General features: G+C 41.9%; 1 protein-coding gene across 1 annotated transcript in view; it reads left to right on the plus strand.

The window, feature by feature from the left end:
• LOC116366896 (methyltransferase-like protein 22) overlaps window positions 1–18,751 on the plus strand; it is a 34,863-nt gene extending 16,112 nt beyond the window's left edge. Inside the window, 7 exon segments of the mRNA XM_031818763.1 lie at window positions 2,567–2,711; window positions 10,002–10,073; window positions 11,154–11,207; window positions 11,445–11,525; window positions 12,108–12,210; window positions 13,349–13,517; window positions 18,073–18,751. Of these exon segments, the coding sequence (XP_031674623.1) occupies window positions 2,567–2,711; window positions 10,002–10,073; window positions 11,154–11,207; window positions 11,445–11,525; window positions 12,108–12,210; window positions 13,349–13,517; window positions 18,073–18,105 (657 nt within the window). The 3' untranslated portion in view covers window positions 18,106–18,751.
• The last annotated feature ends 1,193 nt before the right edge of the window (window positions 18,752–19,944 follow it).

Consider the following 19,944-nt stretch of genomic DNA (forward strand, 5'->3'; position numbering starts at 1 on the left):
TACTCCGTAATGACAAAGACCCAATACTCCGTAATGACAAAGACCCAATACTCCGTAATGACAAAGACCTAATACTCCGTAATGACAAAGACCCAATACTCCGTAATGACAAAGACCCAATACTCCCGTAATGACAAAGACCCAATACTCCATAATGACAAAGACCCAATACTCCATAATGACAAAGACCCAATACTCCATAATGACAAAGACCCCAATACTCCGTAATGACAAAGACCCAATACTCCGTAATGACAAAGACCCAATACTCCGTAATGACAAAGACCCAATACTCCGTAATGACAAAGACCCAATACTCCGTAATGACAAAGACCCAATACTCCGTAATGACAAAGACCCAATACTCCGTAATGACAAAGACCCAATACTCCGTAATGACAAAGACCCAATACTCCGTAATGACAAAGACCCAATACTCCGTAATGACAAAGACCCAATACTCCGTAATGACAAAGACCCAATACTCCGTAATGACAAAGACCCAATACTCCATAATGACAAAGACCCAATACTCCATAATGACAAAGACCCAATACTCCATAATGACAAAGACCCAATACTCCATAATGACAAAGACCCAATACTCCATAATGACAAAGACCCAATACTCCATAATGACAAAGACCCAATACTCCATAATGACAAAGACCCAATAACTCCATAATGACAAAGACCCAATACTCCATAATGACAAAGACCCAATACTCCATAATGACAAAGACCCAATACTCCATAATGACAAAGACCCAATACTCCATAATGACAAAGACCCAATACTCCATAATGACAAAGACCCAATACTCCATAATGACAAAGACCCAATACTCCATAATGACAAAGACCCAATACTCCGTAATGACAAAGACCCAATACTCCATAATGACAAAGACCCAATACTCCGTAATGACAAAGACCCAATACTCCATAATGACAAAGAGAAAACATGTTTTTTTTTTCATTTTTGCAAATGTATTGAAAAAGACGTAGAGAAATAACTAATTTACAAAAGTTTTCACACCTAGATGTTCAACATTTCCTAAATATTATTATTTATTTATTTTATCTTCAAACTGTCAAATTGGTTGTTGATCATTGCTAGACGATCATTTTTAGGTCTTGCCATAGATTTACAAGTAGATTTAGGTCAAAACTGTAACTCGGCCACTCAGGAACATAAGCAACTTCAGTGTATATTTGGCCTTGTGTTTTAGGTAACTGTCCTGCTGAAAGGTGAATTCATCTCCCAGTGTTTGTTGGAAAGCAGACTGAACCAGGTTTTCCTCTAGGGTTTTGCCTGTGCTTAGCTCCATTTAGTTTATTTTTTTATCTCTGTCAGTTAGGTTAGTATTGTGGAGTAACTACAATGTTGTTGATCCATCCTCAGTTTTCTCCTATCACAGCCATTAAACTCTGTCATTTAGGTTAGTATTGTGGAGTAACTACAATGTTGTTGATCCATCCTCAGTTTTCTCCTGTCACAGCCATTAAACTCTGTCAGTTAGGTTAGTATTGTGGAGTAACTATGTAGTTGATCCATCCTCAGTTTTCTCCTATCACAGCCATTAAACTCTGTCATTTAGGTTAGTATTGTGGAGTAACTACAATGTTGTTGATCCATCCTCAGTTTTCTCCTGTCACAGCCATTAAACTCTGTCAGTTAGGTTAGTATTGTGTAGTAACTATGTAGTTGTTGATCCATCCTCAGTGTTCTCCTGTCACAGCCATTAAACTCTGTCAGTTAGGTTAGTATTGAGGAGTAACTATAATGTAGTTGATCCATCCTCAGTTTTCTCCTGTCACAGCCATTAAACTCTGTTAGTTAGGTTAGTATTGTGTAGTAACTATAATGTTGTTGATCCATCCTCAGTTTTCTCCTGTCACAGCCATTAAACTCTGTAACAGTTTTAAAGTCACCATTGACCTCATGGTGAAATCCCTGAGTGGTTTCCTTCCTCTCCGGCAACTGAGTTAGGAAGGATGCCTGTATCTTTGTAGTAACTGGGTGTATTGATACACCATCCAAAGTGTAATTAATAACTTCACCATGCTATTCAATGTCGACCAATAGGAGCTCTTCTTAACGAGGCATTGGAGAACCTCCCTGGTCTTTAATAGTTGATTCTGTGCTTGTAAATCACTTCTCAACTTTACAGATAATTGTAAATGTGGGGTACAGAGATGAGGTGGTCAGAAATCATGTTAACCACTATTATTGCACACAGAGTGAGTCCATGCAACTCATTATGTGACTTGTTAAGCACATTTTTTTACTCCTGAACTTATTTAGGCGTTTCCATAACAACGGGGTTGAATACTTATTGACTCAAGACATTTCAGCTTTTCATATTATACTTTGTTTTGTAAAAAATAAATACATGCAAAACATAATTCCACTTTGACATTATGGGATGTATTGTGTGTCAGGCCAGTGACCAACAAAATCTCCATGTAATCCATTTTAAATTCAGGTTGTCACACAACCCAATGTGGATAAAGTCAAGGTGTGTGAATCGTTTCTGAAGGTGCTGTATGGCTCTTTTACTAGGTCTGGCGTGGCGCCTTCCTATTGGCTGATTTAATCCTGTCTCAGCCAACTACATTCAGAGGAGCCACCGTCTTGGAGTTGGGGGCAGGGACTGGGCTGACCAGCGTAGTCATGGCAACGGTGGCCAAAACAGTGTACTGCACAGGTAAGGTACCGTCAGGTAAACCAGGGGTCTTCGCCCCCCTGGGGGCCTCATGTATACATTTTGTTGTGTAAACGCCACATTAAATAACTGCATGCGCAATTTCTGAGAAGAATAGATAACTATCTGCTATATAGGTAACTATCTGCTATATAGGTAACTATCTGCTATATAGGTAACTATCTGCTATATAGGTAACTATCTGCTATATAGGTAACTATCTGCTATATAGGTAACTATCTGCTATATAGGTAACTATCTGCCATATAGGTAACTATCTGCCATATAGGTAACTATCTGCCATATAGGTAACTATCTGCCATATAGGTAACTATCTGCCATATAGGTAACTATCTGCCATATAGGTAACTATCTGCCATATAGGTAACTATCTGCCATATAGGTAACTATCTGCCATATAGGTAACTATCTGCCATATAGGTAACTATCTGCCATATAGGTAACTATCTGCCATATAGGTAACTATCTGCCATATAGGTAACTATCTGCCATATAGGTAACTATCTGCCATATAGGTAACTATCTGCCATATAGGTAACTATCTGCCAGATAGGTAACTATCTGCCAGATAGGTAACTATCTGCCAGATAGGTAACTATCTGCTATATAGGTAACTATCTGCTATATAGGTAACTATCTGGCAGATAGGTACCTATCTGGCAGATAGTTACCTATATAGCAGATAGTTACCTATATAGCAGATAGTTACCTATCTGGCAGAGAAGAATAGGTAACTATCTGCTATATAGGTAACTATCTGCTATATAGGTAACTATCTGCTATATAGGTAACTATCTGCTATATAGGTAACTATCTGCCATATAGGTAACTATCTGCTATATTGGTAACTATCTGCCAGATAGCTAACTATATGCTATATAGGTAACTATCTGCTATATAGGTAACTATCTGCTATATAGGTAACTATCTGCTATATAGGTAACTCCGCCTGGACAATGAGGCCCTATATTATTGTATTTCCATCTGCTATAGCCTAGGCTCTGAGATTCATTAGGCTGTGATGTTGTGCTCCTGTTGCAAAGCAATACTGACGCATATACTATACTTTTACATAAGCTACCGGTCTATTTACTATGTGTGGAAGAATGCTTTTTTTTATCAGTCATTTATGCTGTATTTGAAACCAAGGACTGTGACAGTTTCTGAAAGAAAACCATGTCAAATTGTTGTGGACCTGTCAGCAGAACATCTACAGTGCATTCAGAAAGTGTTTCCGACCCCTTGACTTTTTCCACATTCTGTCACGTTGCAGCCGTATTCTAAAACTGATTACATTGTTGTTGTTTTTCCCCCTCATCAATCTACACACAATACCCCATAATGACATCACAATACCCCATAATGACCTCACAATACCCCATAATGACCTCACAATACCCCATAATGACAAAGTGAAAATGGTTTTTTTTGAATTTTTTTGAAATACCACAAAGAAGATGACCTTCTGTACCCCCCCCCCCCCCCCCCTCCCCACCTTGTCACAACACCACTGATTGGCTCAAACGCATTAAGAAGGAAAGAAATTCCACAAATTAACTTCTAACAAGGCACACCTGTTCATTAGAATGCATTCAATGGGACAACCGCATGAAGCTGGTTGAGAGAATGCCAAGAGTGTTCAAAGCTGTCATCAAGGCAAAGGGTGGCTACTTTGAAGAATATAAAATATATTTTGATTAACACTTTTTTTGGTTACTACATGATTCCATATGTCTTATTTCATAGTGTTGATGTCTTCACTATTATTTTATAATGTAGAAAATGTTAAAAAGAAAAACCCTTGAATGAGTAGGTGTGTCCAAATTGTTGCCTGATACTGTACTTGTCTACTCGGTTGAATTAAATAAGACATGTACATAGATCTGTAGATAATGGTGACCAGGATAGTGATTTAACATGCCTCTAAATACACATCTGTAGATACTGGTGACCAGGATAGTGATTTAACATGCCTCTAAACCCACATCTGTAGATACTGGTGACCAGGATAGTGATTTAACATGCCTCTAAACCCACATCTGTAGATACTGGTGACCAGGATAGTGATTTAACATGCCTCTAAACCCACATCTGTAGATAATGGTGACCAGTGATTTAACATGCCTCTAAACCCACATCTGTAGATAATGGTGACCAGGATAGTGATTTAGCATGCCTCTAAACCCACATCTGTAGATAATGGTGACCAGGATAGTGATTTAGCATGCCTCTAAACCCACATCTGTAGATAATGGTGACCAGGATAGTGATTTTAACATGCCTCTAAACCCACATCTGTAGATAATGGTGACCAGTGATTTAACATGCCTCTAAACCCACATCTGTAGATAATGGTGACCAGGATAGTGATTTCACTGAGTTGAGAGGAGGCAGCACCGGTCTCCACCACCTTGGCAGTTTGAAACCCCTCTATTCTACCTCTGTCACTATTATATAGTGCAATCAAGACATTCAGCGTGAGGAAAAGCTCTCTCCCATGTGATTTGGGCTTGTTGCAGGTGCGTGGGAGTCATGTGTTGAAAGGGAAAACGCATACTGCTCTGGCCAGTACCACGTCAGTTCTTTTCAGAACTGAGTGCAGGTCTGTGTTTCTTCAGTAAAAGCCCAGTGCAGTCCACAATGTGCTTTTCCTGGGTTTTATACACGGTGCCTTTGGAAAGTAATTCAGACCCCATCAACTTTTTCCATGTTTTTCTAAAATGGATAAAAAAATAAAAAAATGTAAATCCTCAGCAGTCTACATACAATACCTCCTGATGACAAAGCGAAAACAGGTTTTTAGAAATGTTTGCTCATTTATAAAAATGAACAGAAATACCTTATTTACAGAAGTATTCAGACCCTTTGCTTTGAGACTCGAAATTGAGTTCAGGTGCATCCTGTTTTCGTTGATCATCCTTGAGATGTTTCTACAACTTGATTGGAGTTCACCTGTGGTAAATTAATTTGATTGGACATGATTTGGAAAGGCTCACACCAGTCTATTTATGTTCTCACAGTTGACAGTGCATGTCAGAGGAAAAACCAAGCCATGAGGTTGAAGGAATTGACAGCGGAGCTCCAAGACAGGATTGTGTCGAGGCATAGATCTGGGGAAGGGTACCAAAACATTTCTGCAACATTAAAGGTCCCCAAGAACACAATGGCCTCCATCATTCTTAAATGGAAGAAATGTGGAACCACCAAGACTCTTCCTAGAGCTGGCCATCCTGCCAAACTGGTCAATCGGGGGAGAAGGGCCTTGGTCCAGGGAGGTGACCACCCAGCCAAACTGGTCAATCGGGGGAGAAGGGCCTTGGTCCAGGGAGGTGACCACCCAGCCAAACTGGTCAATCGGGGGAGAAGGGCGTTGGTCCAGGGAGGTGACCACCCAGCCAAACTGGTCAATCGGGGGAGAAGGGCCTTGGTCCAGGGAGGTGGCCACCCTGCCAAACTGGTCAAACGGGGGAGAAGGGCCTTGGTCCAGGGAGGTGACCACCCTGCCAAACTGGTCAAGCAGGGGAGAAGGGCCTTGGTCCAGGGAGGTGACCACCCTGCCAAACTGAGCAATCTGGGGAGAAGGGCCTTGGTCCAGGGAGGTGACCACTCTGCCAAACTGAGCAATCTGGGGAGAAGGGCCTTGGTCCAGGGAGGTGACCACCCTGCCAAACTGGTCAAGCAGGGGAGAAGGGCCTTGGTCCAGGGAGGTGACCACCCTGCCAAACTGAGCAATCTGGGGAGAAGGGCCTTGGTCCAGGGAGGTGACCACTCTGCCAAACTGAGCAATCTGGGGAGAAGGGCCTTGGTCCAGGGAGGTGATCTAGAACCAGAGGGTCACTCTGACAGAGCTCCAGAAATCCTCTGTGGAGATTTGATCTGGTCTGATGAAACCAAGATTGAACTCTTTGGCCTGAATGCCAAGCGTCAACTCTGGAGGAAACCTGGCACCATCCCTACGGTGAAGCATGGTGGTGGCAGCATCATGCTGTGGGGATGTTTTTCAGTGGCAGGAACTGGTAGACTCGTTAGGATCGAGACAAAGATGAACGGAGCAAAGTACAGAAAGATCCTTAGTGAAAACCTGCTCCACAGTGTTCAGGACCTCAGACTGGGGCGAAGGTTCACCTTTCAACAGGACAACGACCCTAAGCACACAGCCAAGACAATGCAGGAGTGGCTTCGGGACAAGTTTCTGAATGTTCGTGAGTGGCCCAGCTAGAGCCCGGACTTGAACCTGATCGAACATCTCTGGAGAGACCTGAAAATAGCTGTGCAGCGACGCTCCCCATCCAAACTGACAGAGCGTGAGAGGATCTGCAGAGAAGAACGGGAGAAACTCCCCAAATACAGGTGTGCCAAACTTGTAGTGTCATACCCAAGAAGACTCGAGGCTGTAATCACTGTCAAAGGTGCTTCAACACAGTACTGTTTAAAGGGTCTGAATACTTAGGTAAATATGATATTTCTGTTTTTTATAAATGAGCAAAAATAAATCAATAAGCTGTCATTATGGGGTTTTGTGATGTCATTATGGGGTATTGTGATGTCATTATGGGGTATTGTGATGTCATTATGGGGTATCGTGATGTCATTATGGGGTATCGTGATGTCATTATGGGGTATCGTGATGTCATTATGGGGTATCGTGATGTCATTATGGGGTATCGTGATGTCATTATGGGGTATCGTGATGTCATTATGGGGTATTGCGATGTCATTATGGGGTATTGCGATGTCATTATGGGGTATTGCGATGTCATTATGGGGTATTGCGATGTCATTATGGGGTATTGCGATGTCATTATGGGGTATTGCGATGTCATTATGGGGTATTGCGATGTCATTATGGGGTATTGCGATGTCATTATGGGGTATTGCGATGTCATTATGGGGTATTGTGATGTCATTATGGGGTATTGTGATGTCATTATGGGTTATTGTGATGTCATTATGGGGTATTGTGATGTCATTATGGGGTATTGTGATGTCATTATGGGGTATTGTGATGTCATTATGGGGTATTGTGATGTCATTATGGGGTATTGTGATGTCATTATGGGTTATTGTGATGTCATTATGGGGTATTGTGTGGAGATTGATTGATGATTTAATAAATTTTACAAATAAAGCTGTAACGTAACAAAATGTGTAAAAGGTCCAGGGGTCTGAATACTTTCCGTTGGCGCTGTATATTACCACACTATCAGGTTGGAATAATACTGTGTAACTGGGAAAATCATAATCATGTCCTTTTAGTATAAGAGCTGTTTGAAAAGACCGCCTGAAATCTCAGCCTGTTTTGGTGGGGTGGAGTTTTGGCCTGCCTGGTGTCATCACCTATTAGTTACTAGACCAATATGAAAAAGTGTTCCAAACCTCTCTCCCAATAACATCTAGTTTTCCCCTCCCAACTCAGACCCCTCAGACAGTCCTAGTGTTCAACACCTCTCTCCCAATAACAGCTAGTTTTCCCAACTCAGACAGTCCTAGTGTTCAACACCTCTCTCCCAATAACATCTAGTTCTCCCCTCCCAACTCAGACCCCTCAGACAGTCCTAGTGTTCCAAACCTCTCTCCCAATAACAGCTAGTTTTCCCAACTCAGACAGTCCTAGTGTTCAACACCTCTCTCCCAATAACATCTAGTTCTCCCCTCCCAACTCAGACAGTCCTAGTGTTCAACACCTCTCTCCCAATAACATCTAGTTCTCCCTTCCCAACTCAGACAACTCAGACAGTACTAGTGTTCAACACCTCTCTCCCAATAACATCTAGTTCTCCCCTCCCAACTCAGACAGTCCTAGTGTTCAACACCTCTCTCCCAATAACATCTAGTTCTCCCTTCCCAACTCAGACAACTCAGACAGTCCTAGTGTTCAACACCTCTCTCCCAATAACAGCTAGTTCTCCCCTCCCAACTCAGACCACTCAGACAGTCCTAGCAAAATTATTGCTTGAGAAATTGCAGTTTTCTAAGAAGCAATTTTTGTCTCGTTTTTTTGTTGTCATTGAAACCAATCACAGTAAGGTACTTAAATGTTATACTTAAATGATAATTATTGCACTTGTATTAAAGTGCTTTTCTGGAGAGGGAAAGAACATTTCAAAGGGCAAGATAATTCCAAACTACTCTGCCTGTCTGTCTGTCTGCCTGCCTGTCTGTCTGTCTGTCCTGTCTGTCTGCCTGTCTGTCTGCCTGTCTGTCTGTCTGTCTGCCTGTCTGTCTGTCTGCCTGCCTGCCTGTCTGTCTGTCTGCCTGTCTGTCTGCCTGTCTGCCTGCCTGTTTGCCTGTCTGCCTGCCTGTCTGCCTGCCTGCCTGCCTGTCTGCCTGTCTGCCTGTCTGCCTGTCTGCCTGCCTGTCTGCCTTGCCTGTCTGCCTGCCTGTCTGTCTACCTGTCTGTCTGCCTGTCTGTCTGCCTGCCTGTTTGCCTGTCTGTCTGCCTGTCTGTCTGCCTGTCTGTCTGCCTGTCTGTCTGTCTGCCTGTCTGTCTGTCTGCTTGTCTGCCTGCCTGTCTGTCTGCTTGTCTGCCTGCCTGCCTGTCTGCCTGCCTGCCTGCCTGCCTGCCTGCCTGCCTGTCTGTCTGCTTGTCTGCGTATACCGGGAAGCATCATATTAAATAGACTGTTCTTCTGAATGTATTCAGAGAATGAAAATTCAATTTACTTCGAAAGTCAGAGTGAGTAATAGTACTACTGCCTATCATCTCTGATACAGAAACCATTCTACATGGTAGTTACCATGCTTCACTGATCCCAGGTCAGAATCATCTCTGATATAGAAACCATTCTCCATGGTAGTCACCATGCTTCACTGATCCAAGGTCAGAATCATCACTGATACAGAAACCATTCTCCATGGTACTCACCATGCTTCACTGATCCAAGGTCAAAATCATCTCTGATACAGAATCCATTCTACATGGTAGTCACCATGCTTCACTGATCCAAGGTCAGAATCATCTCTGATACAGAAACCATTCTCCATGGTAGTCACCATGCTTCACTGATCCAAGGTCAGAATCATCTCTGATACAGAATCCATTCTCCATGGTAGTCACCATGCTTCACTGATCCAAGGTCAGAATCATTGTAAGAATTGATGAGCTGGTAGCAAGCTGTTCCTAAATGAAGGTCTCTTATTGGTCGTGTTTGTTCTATTACCGATGTTGTGTTTTAGAATGTTGGACGCCCAACGTCTCTGTAATGTTTCTAAGTTCAAAGGTACATAAACGGCGTGTCAAAATCCCAATATCTGTGTAACGTTGTGTTGCAGACGTTGGGGAGGACCTACTGAGCATGTGCCAGAAGAACGTGACGTTGAACAGACACCTGATGGAACCTGCAGGTGAGCCGACACAGTTAGACAATGTGGAGCGAGAGAACGTTACTTAAACAACGTTTTTTTGCACACACAGGGTTGCCGGCAAACGACCAGCTGGCATTTTCAATCAGGTTCGGGCAGCGCCTCACCACTTTTGATTTAGTTTAATAAAAAAATATTTATGCAAAGATGAAGTACAAAGTCATGTAACCCACTATTCCCCGGGCGCCAACATCGTGGATGTCAATTAAGGCAGCGCCCCCCCCCCCCCCCCCCGCACCTCTCTGATTCAGAGGGGTTGGGTTAAATGTGTTAAGACACATTTCAGTTGAATACATTCAGTTGAACAACTGACTAGATATCCCCCCTTTCCTGTTCTTTCTGACAGGGTAAACCAACCGTTATCTATGTACAGCCCTTTTATTGGTGTTAGGAGAAAATCAGTTCAGGTCATCAAATTTGTTTTATGTTCAAATTTGGGGCTAGCTAGTCCTCCTGGACATTATCAATCACTAGTGATGAACTGGAAATCAATCAACCCAGAGTGATGACAGACTGTGTAACTGTTTAATTACAGATGCAAAGACAGCTCCGCCCTGTTAGTTCTATTGTCCAATCACAGTTGTCGTGCCTGTGCCACGCCCTGTTTAGTTTTAGAATGAAATTGATATGAGCAAGAACAAGGTGGCTGCAGTTCCACGGAGTTCTCATCTTTTCTCTGACCAGGAGTTCTCATCCTTTCTCTGACCAGGAGTTCTCATCCTTTCTCTGACCAGGAGTTCTCATCCTTTCTCTGACCAGGAGTTCTCATCTTTTCTCTGACCAGGAGTTCTCATCCTTTCTCTGACCAGGAGTTCTCATCCTTTCTATGACTAGGAGTTCTCATCCTTTCTCTAGGCTAGCTCTCAATATGTAGTACCAGGCTAGCTCTCTCTTTCTCCCTGGCTGTTTCATTACAATATGTAGTACCAGGCTAGCTCTCTCTCTCCCTGACTGTTTCATATATATATATCATTATAGTGTTGTCTCTCTCTCTCTCTCTCTCTCTCCCTGACTGTTTCATATATATATATATATATCATTATAGTATTGTCTCTCTTACAGGTGGGAAGGTGCGAGTACGTCTACTGGACTGGCTCAGACACGATCTCTGCACAGGTGGGCAGGCTACACGAACACACACACACACACACACATTGAGAAACAAGAACACACACACACACACACATTGAGAAACACGCACACACACACACACACACACATTGAGAAACACAAACACACACAGAGAGAAACACACACACACACACACACACACATAGAGAAACACACATGATGTTAAACCATGGTCTCTGCTGATCTCTCCTCTTTCTCATCCATTCATGTCTTGTTTCTCAGACGCTGATGCAGAGTTTGGATGGACAGAGGATGAAGTGGCAGATCTCCATGACAACACAACAATTATCATCGCGGCTGACGGTAAGACAGTTTTGATAAGGTGTTAACCGGTAGGATCCGGTGTTTAACCGGTAGGATCAGGTGTTTAACCGGTAGGATCAGGTGTTTAACCGGTAGGATCAGGTGTTTAACCGGTAGGATCAGGTGTTTAACCGGTAGGATCAGGTGTTTAACCGGTAGGATCAGGTGTTTAACCGGTAGGATCAGGTGTTTAACCGGTAGGATCAGGTGTTTAACCGGTAGGATCAGGTGTTTAACCGGTAGGATCATGTGTTTAACCGGTAGGATCAGGTGTTTAACCGGTAGGATCAGTTGTTTAACCGGTAGGATCAGGTGTTAACCGGTGGGATCAGATGTTTAACCGGTAGGATCAGGTGTTAACCGGTAGGATCAGGTGTTAAACCGGTAGGATCAGGTGTTATTTTTATGGTATCAAATGTAATCTGATGATCTCTGTGGAATGTTAATGATCTCTGTGGAACGTTAATGATCTCTGTGGAATGTTAATGATCTCTGTGGAACGTTAATGATCTCTGTGGAACGTTAATGATCTCTGTGGAACGTTAATTGTAATAAACTATATTTATTTGTCTTTTGTTCCAGTGTGCTACGATGACGACCTGACAGACGCGCTGTTCCGAACGCTGTACAGAATCTGTAACAACCTCCGTCTCCCCTGTACTACATACCTGTCTATAGAGAAGAGGTAACATACCTGTACTACATACCTGTCTATAGAGAAGAGGTAACATACCTGTACTACATACCTGTCTATAGAGAAGAGGTAACATACCTGTACTACATACCTGTCTATAGAGAAGAGGTAACATACCTGTACTACATACCTGTCTATAGAGAAGAGGTAACATACCTGTACTACATACCTGTCTATAGAGAAGAGGTAACATACCTGTACTACATACCTGTCTATAGAGAAGAGGTAACATACCTGTACTACATACCTGTCTATAGAGAAGAGGTAACATACCTGTACTGCATACCTGTCTATAGAGAAGAGGTAACATACCTGTACTACATACCTGTCTATAGAGAAGAGGTAACATACCTGTACTACATACCTGTCTATAGAGAAGAGGTAACATACCTGTACTATATACCTGTCTATTCTGGCTGGGCCACTCACGGACATTCAGAGACTTGTCCCGAAGCCACTACTGCGTTGTCTTGGCTGTGTTCTTAGGGTCGTGGTCCTGTTGAAAGGTGGACCTTCGCCCCAGTCTGAGGTTCTGAACACTCTGGAGCAGGTTTTCATCAAGGATCTCTCTGTACTTTGCTCCGTTCATCTTTCCCTCGATCCTGACTAGTCTCCCAATCCCTGCTGCTGAAAAACATCTGCACATCAGGATGCTTCCACCACCATACTTCACTGTAGGGATGATGCCAGGTTTCCTCCAGACGTGACGCTTCGCATTCAGGCCAAAGAGTTCAATCTTGGCTTCATCAGACCAGAGAATCTTGTTTATCATGGTCTGAGAGTCCTTTAGGTGCCTCTTGACAAACTCCTAGCGGGCTGTCATGTGGCTTTTCCTGAGGAGTGGCTTCTGTCTGGCCACTCTACCATAAAGGCCTGATTGGTGGAGTGCTGCAGAGATGGTTGTCCTTCTGGAAGTTTCTCCCATCTCCACAGAGGAACTCTGGAGCTCTGTCAGAGTGACCATCGGGTTCTTGTATATATAGATTTATGCTTAATGTAAAAAAATATATCCAGCTCATGTGCCACATCTTGTAATTACTGTGTGTGTGTGTGTGTGTGTGTGTGTGTGTGTGTGTGTGTGTGTGTGTGTGTGTGTGTGTGTGTGTGTGTGTGTTCCTTCCTTCCCCAGGCTGAACTTCACTCTGAGACACATGGACATATCCTGCGAGGCCTACGACCATTTCCGCCACTGTCTGTGTGAGATGCAGGAGCTGAGGGAGGGACGGACATGCTTCACAGTGGAGCAGGTCACACCCTCTTTCCCACAGTGCCTGCTGTATGAGCGCATAGAGCAACTGGTGAGAGACAGACAGTTTCACATACACACTTTACTGAACCTAGAAAACCCCCAACAGTATGTTTCTAGTACTATATCCTAAACCCAACAGTATGTTTCCAGTACTATATCCTAAACCCAACAGTATGTTTCTAGTACTATATCCTAAACCCCTATCCAACAGTATGTTTCTAGTACTATATCCTAAACCCAACAGTATGTTTCTAGTACTATATCCTAAACCCAACAGTATGTTTCTAGTACTATATCCTAAACCCCTATCCAACAGTATGTTTCTAGTACTATATCCTAAACCCAACAGTATGTTTCTAGTACTATATCCTAAACCCCTATCCAACAGTATGTTTCTAGTACTATATCCTAAACCCCTATCCAACAGTATGTTTCTAGTACTATATCCTAAACCCAACAGTATGTTTCTAGTACTATATCCTAAACCCAACAGTATGTTTCTAGTACTATATCCTAAACCCCTATCCAACAGTATGTTTCTAGTACTATATCCTAAACCCAACAGTATGTTTCTAGTACTATATCCTAAACCCCTATCCAACAGTATGTTTCTAGTACTATATCCGAAACCCCTATCCAACAGTATGTTTCTAGTAGTATATCCTAAACCCCTATCCAACAGTATGTTTCTAGTACTATATCCTAAACCCCTATCCAACAGTATGTTTCTAGTACTATATCCTAAACCCAACAGTATGTTTCTAGTACTATATCCTAAACCCCTATCCAACAGTATGTTTCTAGTACTATATCCTAAACCCAACAGTATGTTTCCAGTACTATATCCTAAACCCAACAGAATGTTTCTAGTACTATATCCTAAACCCAACAGTATGTTTCTAGTACTATATCCTAAACCCCTATCCAACAGTATGTTTCTAGTACTATATCCTAAACCCAACAGTATGTTTCTAGTACTATATCCTAAACCCCTATCCAACAGTATGTTTCTAGTACTATATCCTAAACCCAACAGTATGTTTCCAGTACTATATCCTAAACCCAACAGTATGTTTCTAGTACTATATCCTAAACCCAACAGAATGTTTCTAGTACTATATCCTAAACCCAACAGTATGTTTCTAGTACTATATCTTAAACCCAACAGTATGTTTCCAGTACTATATCCTAAACCCAACAGTATGTTTCTAGTACTATATCTTAAACCCAACAGTATGTTTCCAGTACTATATCCTAAACCCAACAGAATGTTTCTAGTACTATATCCTAAACCCAACAGAATGTTTCTAGTACTATATCCTAAACCCAACAGTATGTTTCTAGTACTATATCCTAAACCCAACAGTATGTTTCTAGTACTATATCCTAAACCCAACAGTATGTTTCTAGTACTATATCCTAAACCCCTATCCAACAGTATGTTTCTAGTACTATATCCTAAACCCAACAGTATGTTTCCAGTACTATATCCTAAACCCAACAGAATGTTTCTAGTACTATATCCTAAACCCAACAGTATGTTTCTAGTACTATATCTTAAACCCAACAGTATGTTTCCAGTACTATATCCTAACCCAACAGTATGTTTCTAGTACTATATCTTAAACCCAACAGTATGTTTCCAGTACTATATCCTAACCCAACAGAATGTTTCTAGTACTATATCTTAACCCAACAGTATGTTTCTAGTACTATATCCTAAACCCCTATCCAACAGTATGTTTCTAGTACTATATCCTAAACCCACAGTATGTTTCTAGTACTATATCCTAAACCCTATCCAACAGTATGTTTCTAGTACTATATCCTAAACCCCTATCCAACAGTATGTTTCTAGTACTATATCCTAAACCCCTATCCAACAGTATGTTTCTAGTACTTATATCTCTAAATCCCACACAGTATGTTTCTAGTACTATATCCTAAACCCAACAGTAATTTTCTAGTACTATATCCTAAACCCCTATCCAACAGTATGTTTCTAGTACTATATCCTAAACCCAACAGTATGTTTCTAGTACTATATCCTAAAACCCCTATCCAACAGTATGTTTCTAGTACTATATCCTAAACCCCTATCCAACAGTATGTTTCTAGTACTATATCCTAAACCCCTATCCAACAGTATGTTTCTAGTACTATATCCTAAACCCAACAGTATGTTTCTAGTACTATATCCTAAACCCAACAGTATGTTTCTAGTACTATATCCTTAAACCCCAATCCAACAGTATGTTTCTAGTACTATATCCTAAACCCCTATCCAACAGTATGTTTCTAGTACTATATCCTAAACCCAACAGTATGTTTCTAGTACTATATCCTAAACCCCTATCAACAGTATGTTTCTAGTACTATATCCTAAACCCAACAGTATGTTTCTAGTACTATATCCTAAACCCCTATCCAACAGTATGTTCTAGTACTATATCCTAAACCCCTATCCAACAGAATGTTTCTAGTACTATATCCTAAACCCAACAGTATGTTTCTAGTACTATATCCTAAACCCCTATCCAACAGAATGTTTCTAGTACTATATTCTAAACCCAACAGTATGTTTCTAGTACTATATCCTAAACCCAACAGTATGTTTCTAGTACTATATCCTAAACCCCTATCCAACAGTATGTTTCTAGTACTATATCCTAAACCCCTATCCAACAGTATGTTTCTAGTACTATATCCTAAACCCAACAGTATGTTTCTAGTACTATATCCTAAACCCCTATCCAACAGTATGTTTCTAGTACTATATCCTAAACCCAACAGTATGTTTCTAGTACTATATCCTAAACCCCTATCCAACAGTATGTTTCTAAGTACTATATCCCTAAACCCCTACGCCAACAGTATGTTTCTAGTAACTTATATCCTAAACCCCTATCCAACAGTATGTTCTAGTAAATATATCCTAAACACCTTATCCAGAAGTATGATTTCTAGTACTTATATCCTACCCCACAGTATGTTTCTAGTACTATATCCTAACCCCTTATCCAACAGTATGTTTCTAGTACTATACCTAAACCCCTATCCAACAGTGATGTTTTCTAGTAGCTATATCCTAAACCCCTAATCCAAAACAGTATGTTTCTTAGTACTTATATCCTAAACCCAACAGTATGTTTCTAGTACTATATCCTAAACCCCTATCCAACAGTATGTTTCTAGTACTATATCCTAAAACCCAACAGTATGTTTCTAGTACTATATCCTAAACACAAGAGTATGTTTCTAGTACTATATCCTAAACCCAACAGTATGTTTCTAGTACTATATCCTAAACCCCTATCCAACAGTTATGTTTCTAGTACTATATCCTAAACCCAACAGTATGTTTCTAGTACTATATCCTAAACCCCTATCCAACAGTATGTTTCTAGTACTATATCCTAAACCCCTATCCAACAGTATGTTTCTAGTACTATATCCTAAACCCCTATCCAACAGTATGTTTCTAGTACTATATCCTAAACCCAACAGTATGTTTCTAGTACTATATCCTAAACCCTATCCAACAGTATGTTTCCAGTACTATATCCTAAACCCAACAGTATGTTTCTAGTACTATATCCTAAACCCCTATCCAACAGTATGTTTCTAGTACTATATCCTAAACCCCTATCCAACAGTATGTTTCTAGTACTATATCCTAAACCCCTATCCAACAGAATGTTTCTAGTACTATATCCTAAACCCAACAGTATGTTTCTAGTACTATATCCTAAACCCCTATCCAACAGTATGTTTCTAGTACTATATCCTAAACCCAACAGTATGTTTCTAGTACTATATCCTAAACCCCTATCCAACAGTATGTTTCTAGTACTATATCCTAAACCCCTATCCAACAGTATGTTTCTAGTACTATATCCTAAACCCCTATCCAACAGTATGTTTCTAGTACTATATCCTAAACCCAACAGTATGTTTCTAGTACTATATCCTAAACCCAACAGTATGTTTCTAGTACTATATCCTAAACCCCTATCCAACAGTATGTTTCTAGTACTATATCCTAAACCCCTATCCAACAGTATGTTTCTAGTACTATATCCTAAACCCCTATCCAAATATACTCAGCTATCACAATGGTAAATATACTCAGCTATCACAATGGTAAATATACTCAGCTATCACAATGGTAAATATACTCAGCTATCACAATGGTAAATATACTCAGCTATCACAATGGTAAATATACTCAGCTAACACAATGGTAAATCTACTAAGCTAACACATTTGTACATCTACAAAGCTTCACACAGTGGTACATCTTAGCGCTGGGGGAAGACATGAGACATGACCCCCTCACTGGCCAATCAGAACGTGTTGTAGGTGTGTTGAGGCATGACCCCCTCACTGGCCAATCAGAACGTGTTGTAGGTGTGTTGAGGCATGACCCCCTCACTGGCCAATCAGAACGTGTTGTAGGTGTGTTGAGGCATGACCCCCTCACTGGCCAATCAGAACGTGCTCCAGGGCTAAATATGTGGTTGCTTCAAGTTGGGTATTTACAGTCTTTTATATATTGCGTTGTCATCAACTCCAATTCCAATGTTAGACTTTCTCTTTTTCAGGAGTTGTGGAAAGTGACAGCGGTGCCTGTCTAACCCTCTGAGGAGCTGACCTGCTCCTAGACCTGCTCCTAGACCTGCTCCTAGACCTGCTCCTAGACCTGCTCCTTGACCTGCTCCTTGACCTGAGACATAGAGTTTTCTGATCTTAGACCTGCTCCTAGACCTGCTCCTAAACCTGCTCCTAGACCTGAGACATGGAGTTTTCTGATCTTAGACCTGCTCCTAGACCTGAGACATGGAGTTTATTGATCTTAGACCTGGTGTTTTCGGAGCCTCTTGTGGTCAGTGTTGAGAAGGTATTGATAATACATATAGATTATTTAGTGAACTAATAACAGTCATTTCAATCAGGGCAGCTGGACAGCAGTGAACAAAGACACTAGGAATGATCTCTGTAAATAAACTCACTTGTTAAATAAGATGTTTTTAAGCTCAGACCAGGGGTTGTGATATATATATTCACTATATTCTCATTTACTTGCTGTTGGATTGAAGTGAACCGGTGAAATGGGACAGCCCCATAGCCTCTGAATGTTTTGTTCCGATGTAAATGATGAGTGATCAGGTAAACACTGACCTGGGATGCATCCCAAATGGTATCATATCCTCAATATAGTGCACTACTTTAGACCAGAGCACTATGGACCCTGGTCTAGAGCCCTATGGACCCTGGTCTAGAGCCCTGTGGACCCTGGTCTAGAGCCCTGTGGACCCTGGTCTAGAGCCCTATGGACCCTGGTCTAGAGCCCTGTGGACCCTGGTCTAGAGCCCTATGGACCCTGGTCTAGAGCCCTGTGGACCCTGGTCTAGAGCCCTATGGACCCTGGTCTAGAGCCCTGTGGACCCTGGTCTAGAGCCCTATGGACCCTGAGCCCAGAGCCCTATGGACCCTGGTCTAGAGCCCTACGGACCCTGGTCTAGAGCCCTATGGACCCTGGTCTAGAGCCCTATGGACCCTGGTCTAGAGCCCTATGGACCCTGGTCTAGAGCCCTATGGACCCTGAACCCAGAGCCCTATGGACCCTGGTCTAGAGCCCTACGGACCCTGGTCTAGAGCCCTATGGACCCTGGTCTAGAGCCCTGTGGACCCTGGTCTAGAGCCCTGTGGACCCTGGTCCAGAGCCCTATGGACCTTGGTCTAGAGCCCTATGGACCCTGGTCTAGAGCCCTGTGGACCCTGGTCTAGAGCCCTGTGGACCCTGGTCTAGAGCCCTATGGACCCTGGTCTAGATCCCTATGGACCCTGGTCTAGAGCCCTACGGACCCTGGTCTAGAGCCCTATGGACCCTGGTCTAGAGCCCTGTGGACCCTGGTCTAGAGCCCTGTGGACCCTGGTCCAGAGCCCTATGGACCCTGGTCTAGAGCCCTATGGACCCTGGTCTAGAGCCCTGTGGACCCTGGTCTAGAGCCCTGTGGACCCTGGTCTAGAGCCCTATGGACCCTGGTCTAGATCCCTATGGACCCTGGTCTAAAATAGTGCACTATATATAGGGACCAGAGTCCTATGGGACACTACCTTAATGTCTGTTTATAACTTATAAGACATTATTAAATAGTTTGTTAACAATTGAGTAAATAAACTGTTTATCATTCAGTATTTCTAAGTTCATATATGTAATAAAATAAACGACCTAATAATGTTTATAAGAGCTTTATAAGCGGACATAGTGTTAATAATGTGTGTATATTGATACAAGACCACGACACTGTTTATTTCACAATTATACACTCATCTTTTGATTCAAAATGACTAAATAAAATACAAGTTATTGATTTATTTCAACAACAGAAAAATGTCTTTATTATAATTTGTGAACTTTGATTCATACCGTCTGAAAGGTGCATTCTGGGATTGAAACAACAACCAAGCCT

This window comes from Oncorhynchus kisutch, unplaced genomic scaffold, assembly GCF_002021735.2.
Source record: "Oncorhynchus kisutch isolate 150728-3 unplaced genomic scaffold, Okis_V2 scaffold1611, whole genome shotgun sequence".
NCBI classification, from domain to species: Eukaryota; Metazoa; Chordata; class Actinopteri; order Salmoniformes; family Salmonidae; genus Oncorhynchus; species Oncorhynchus kisutch.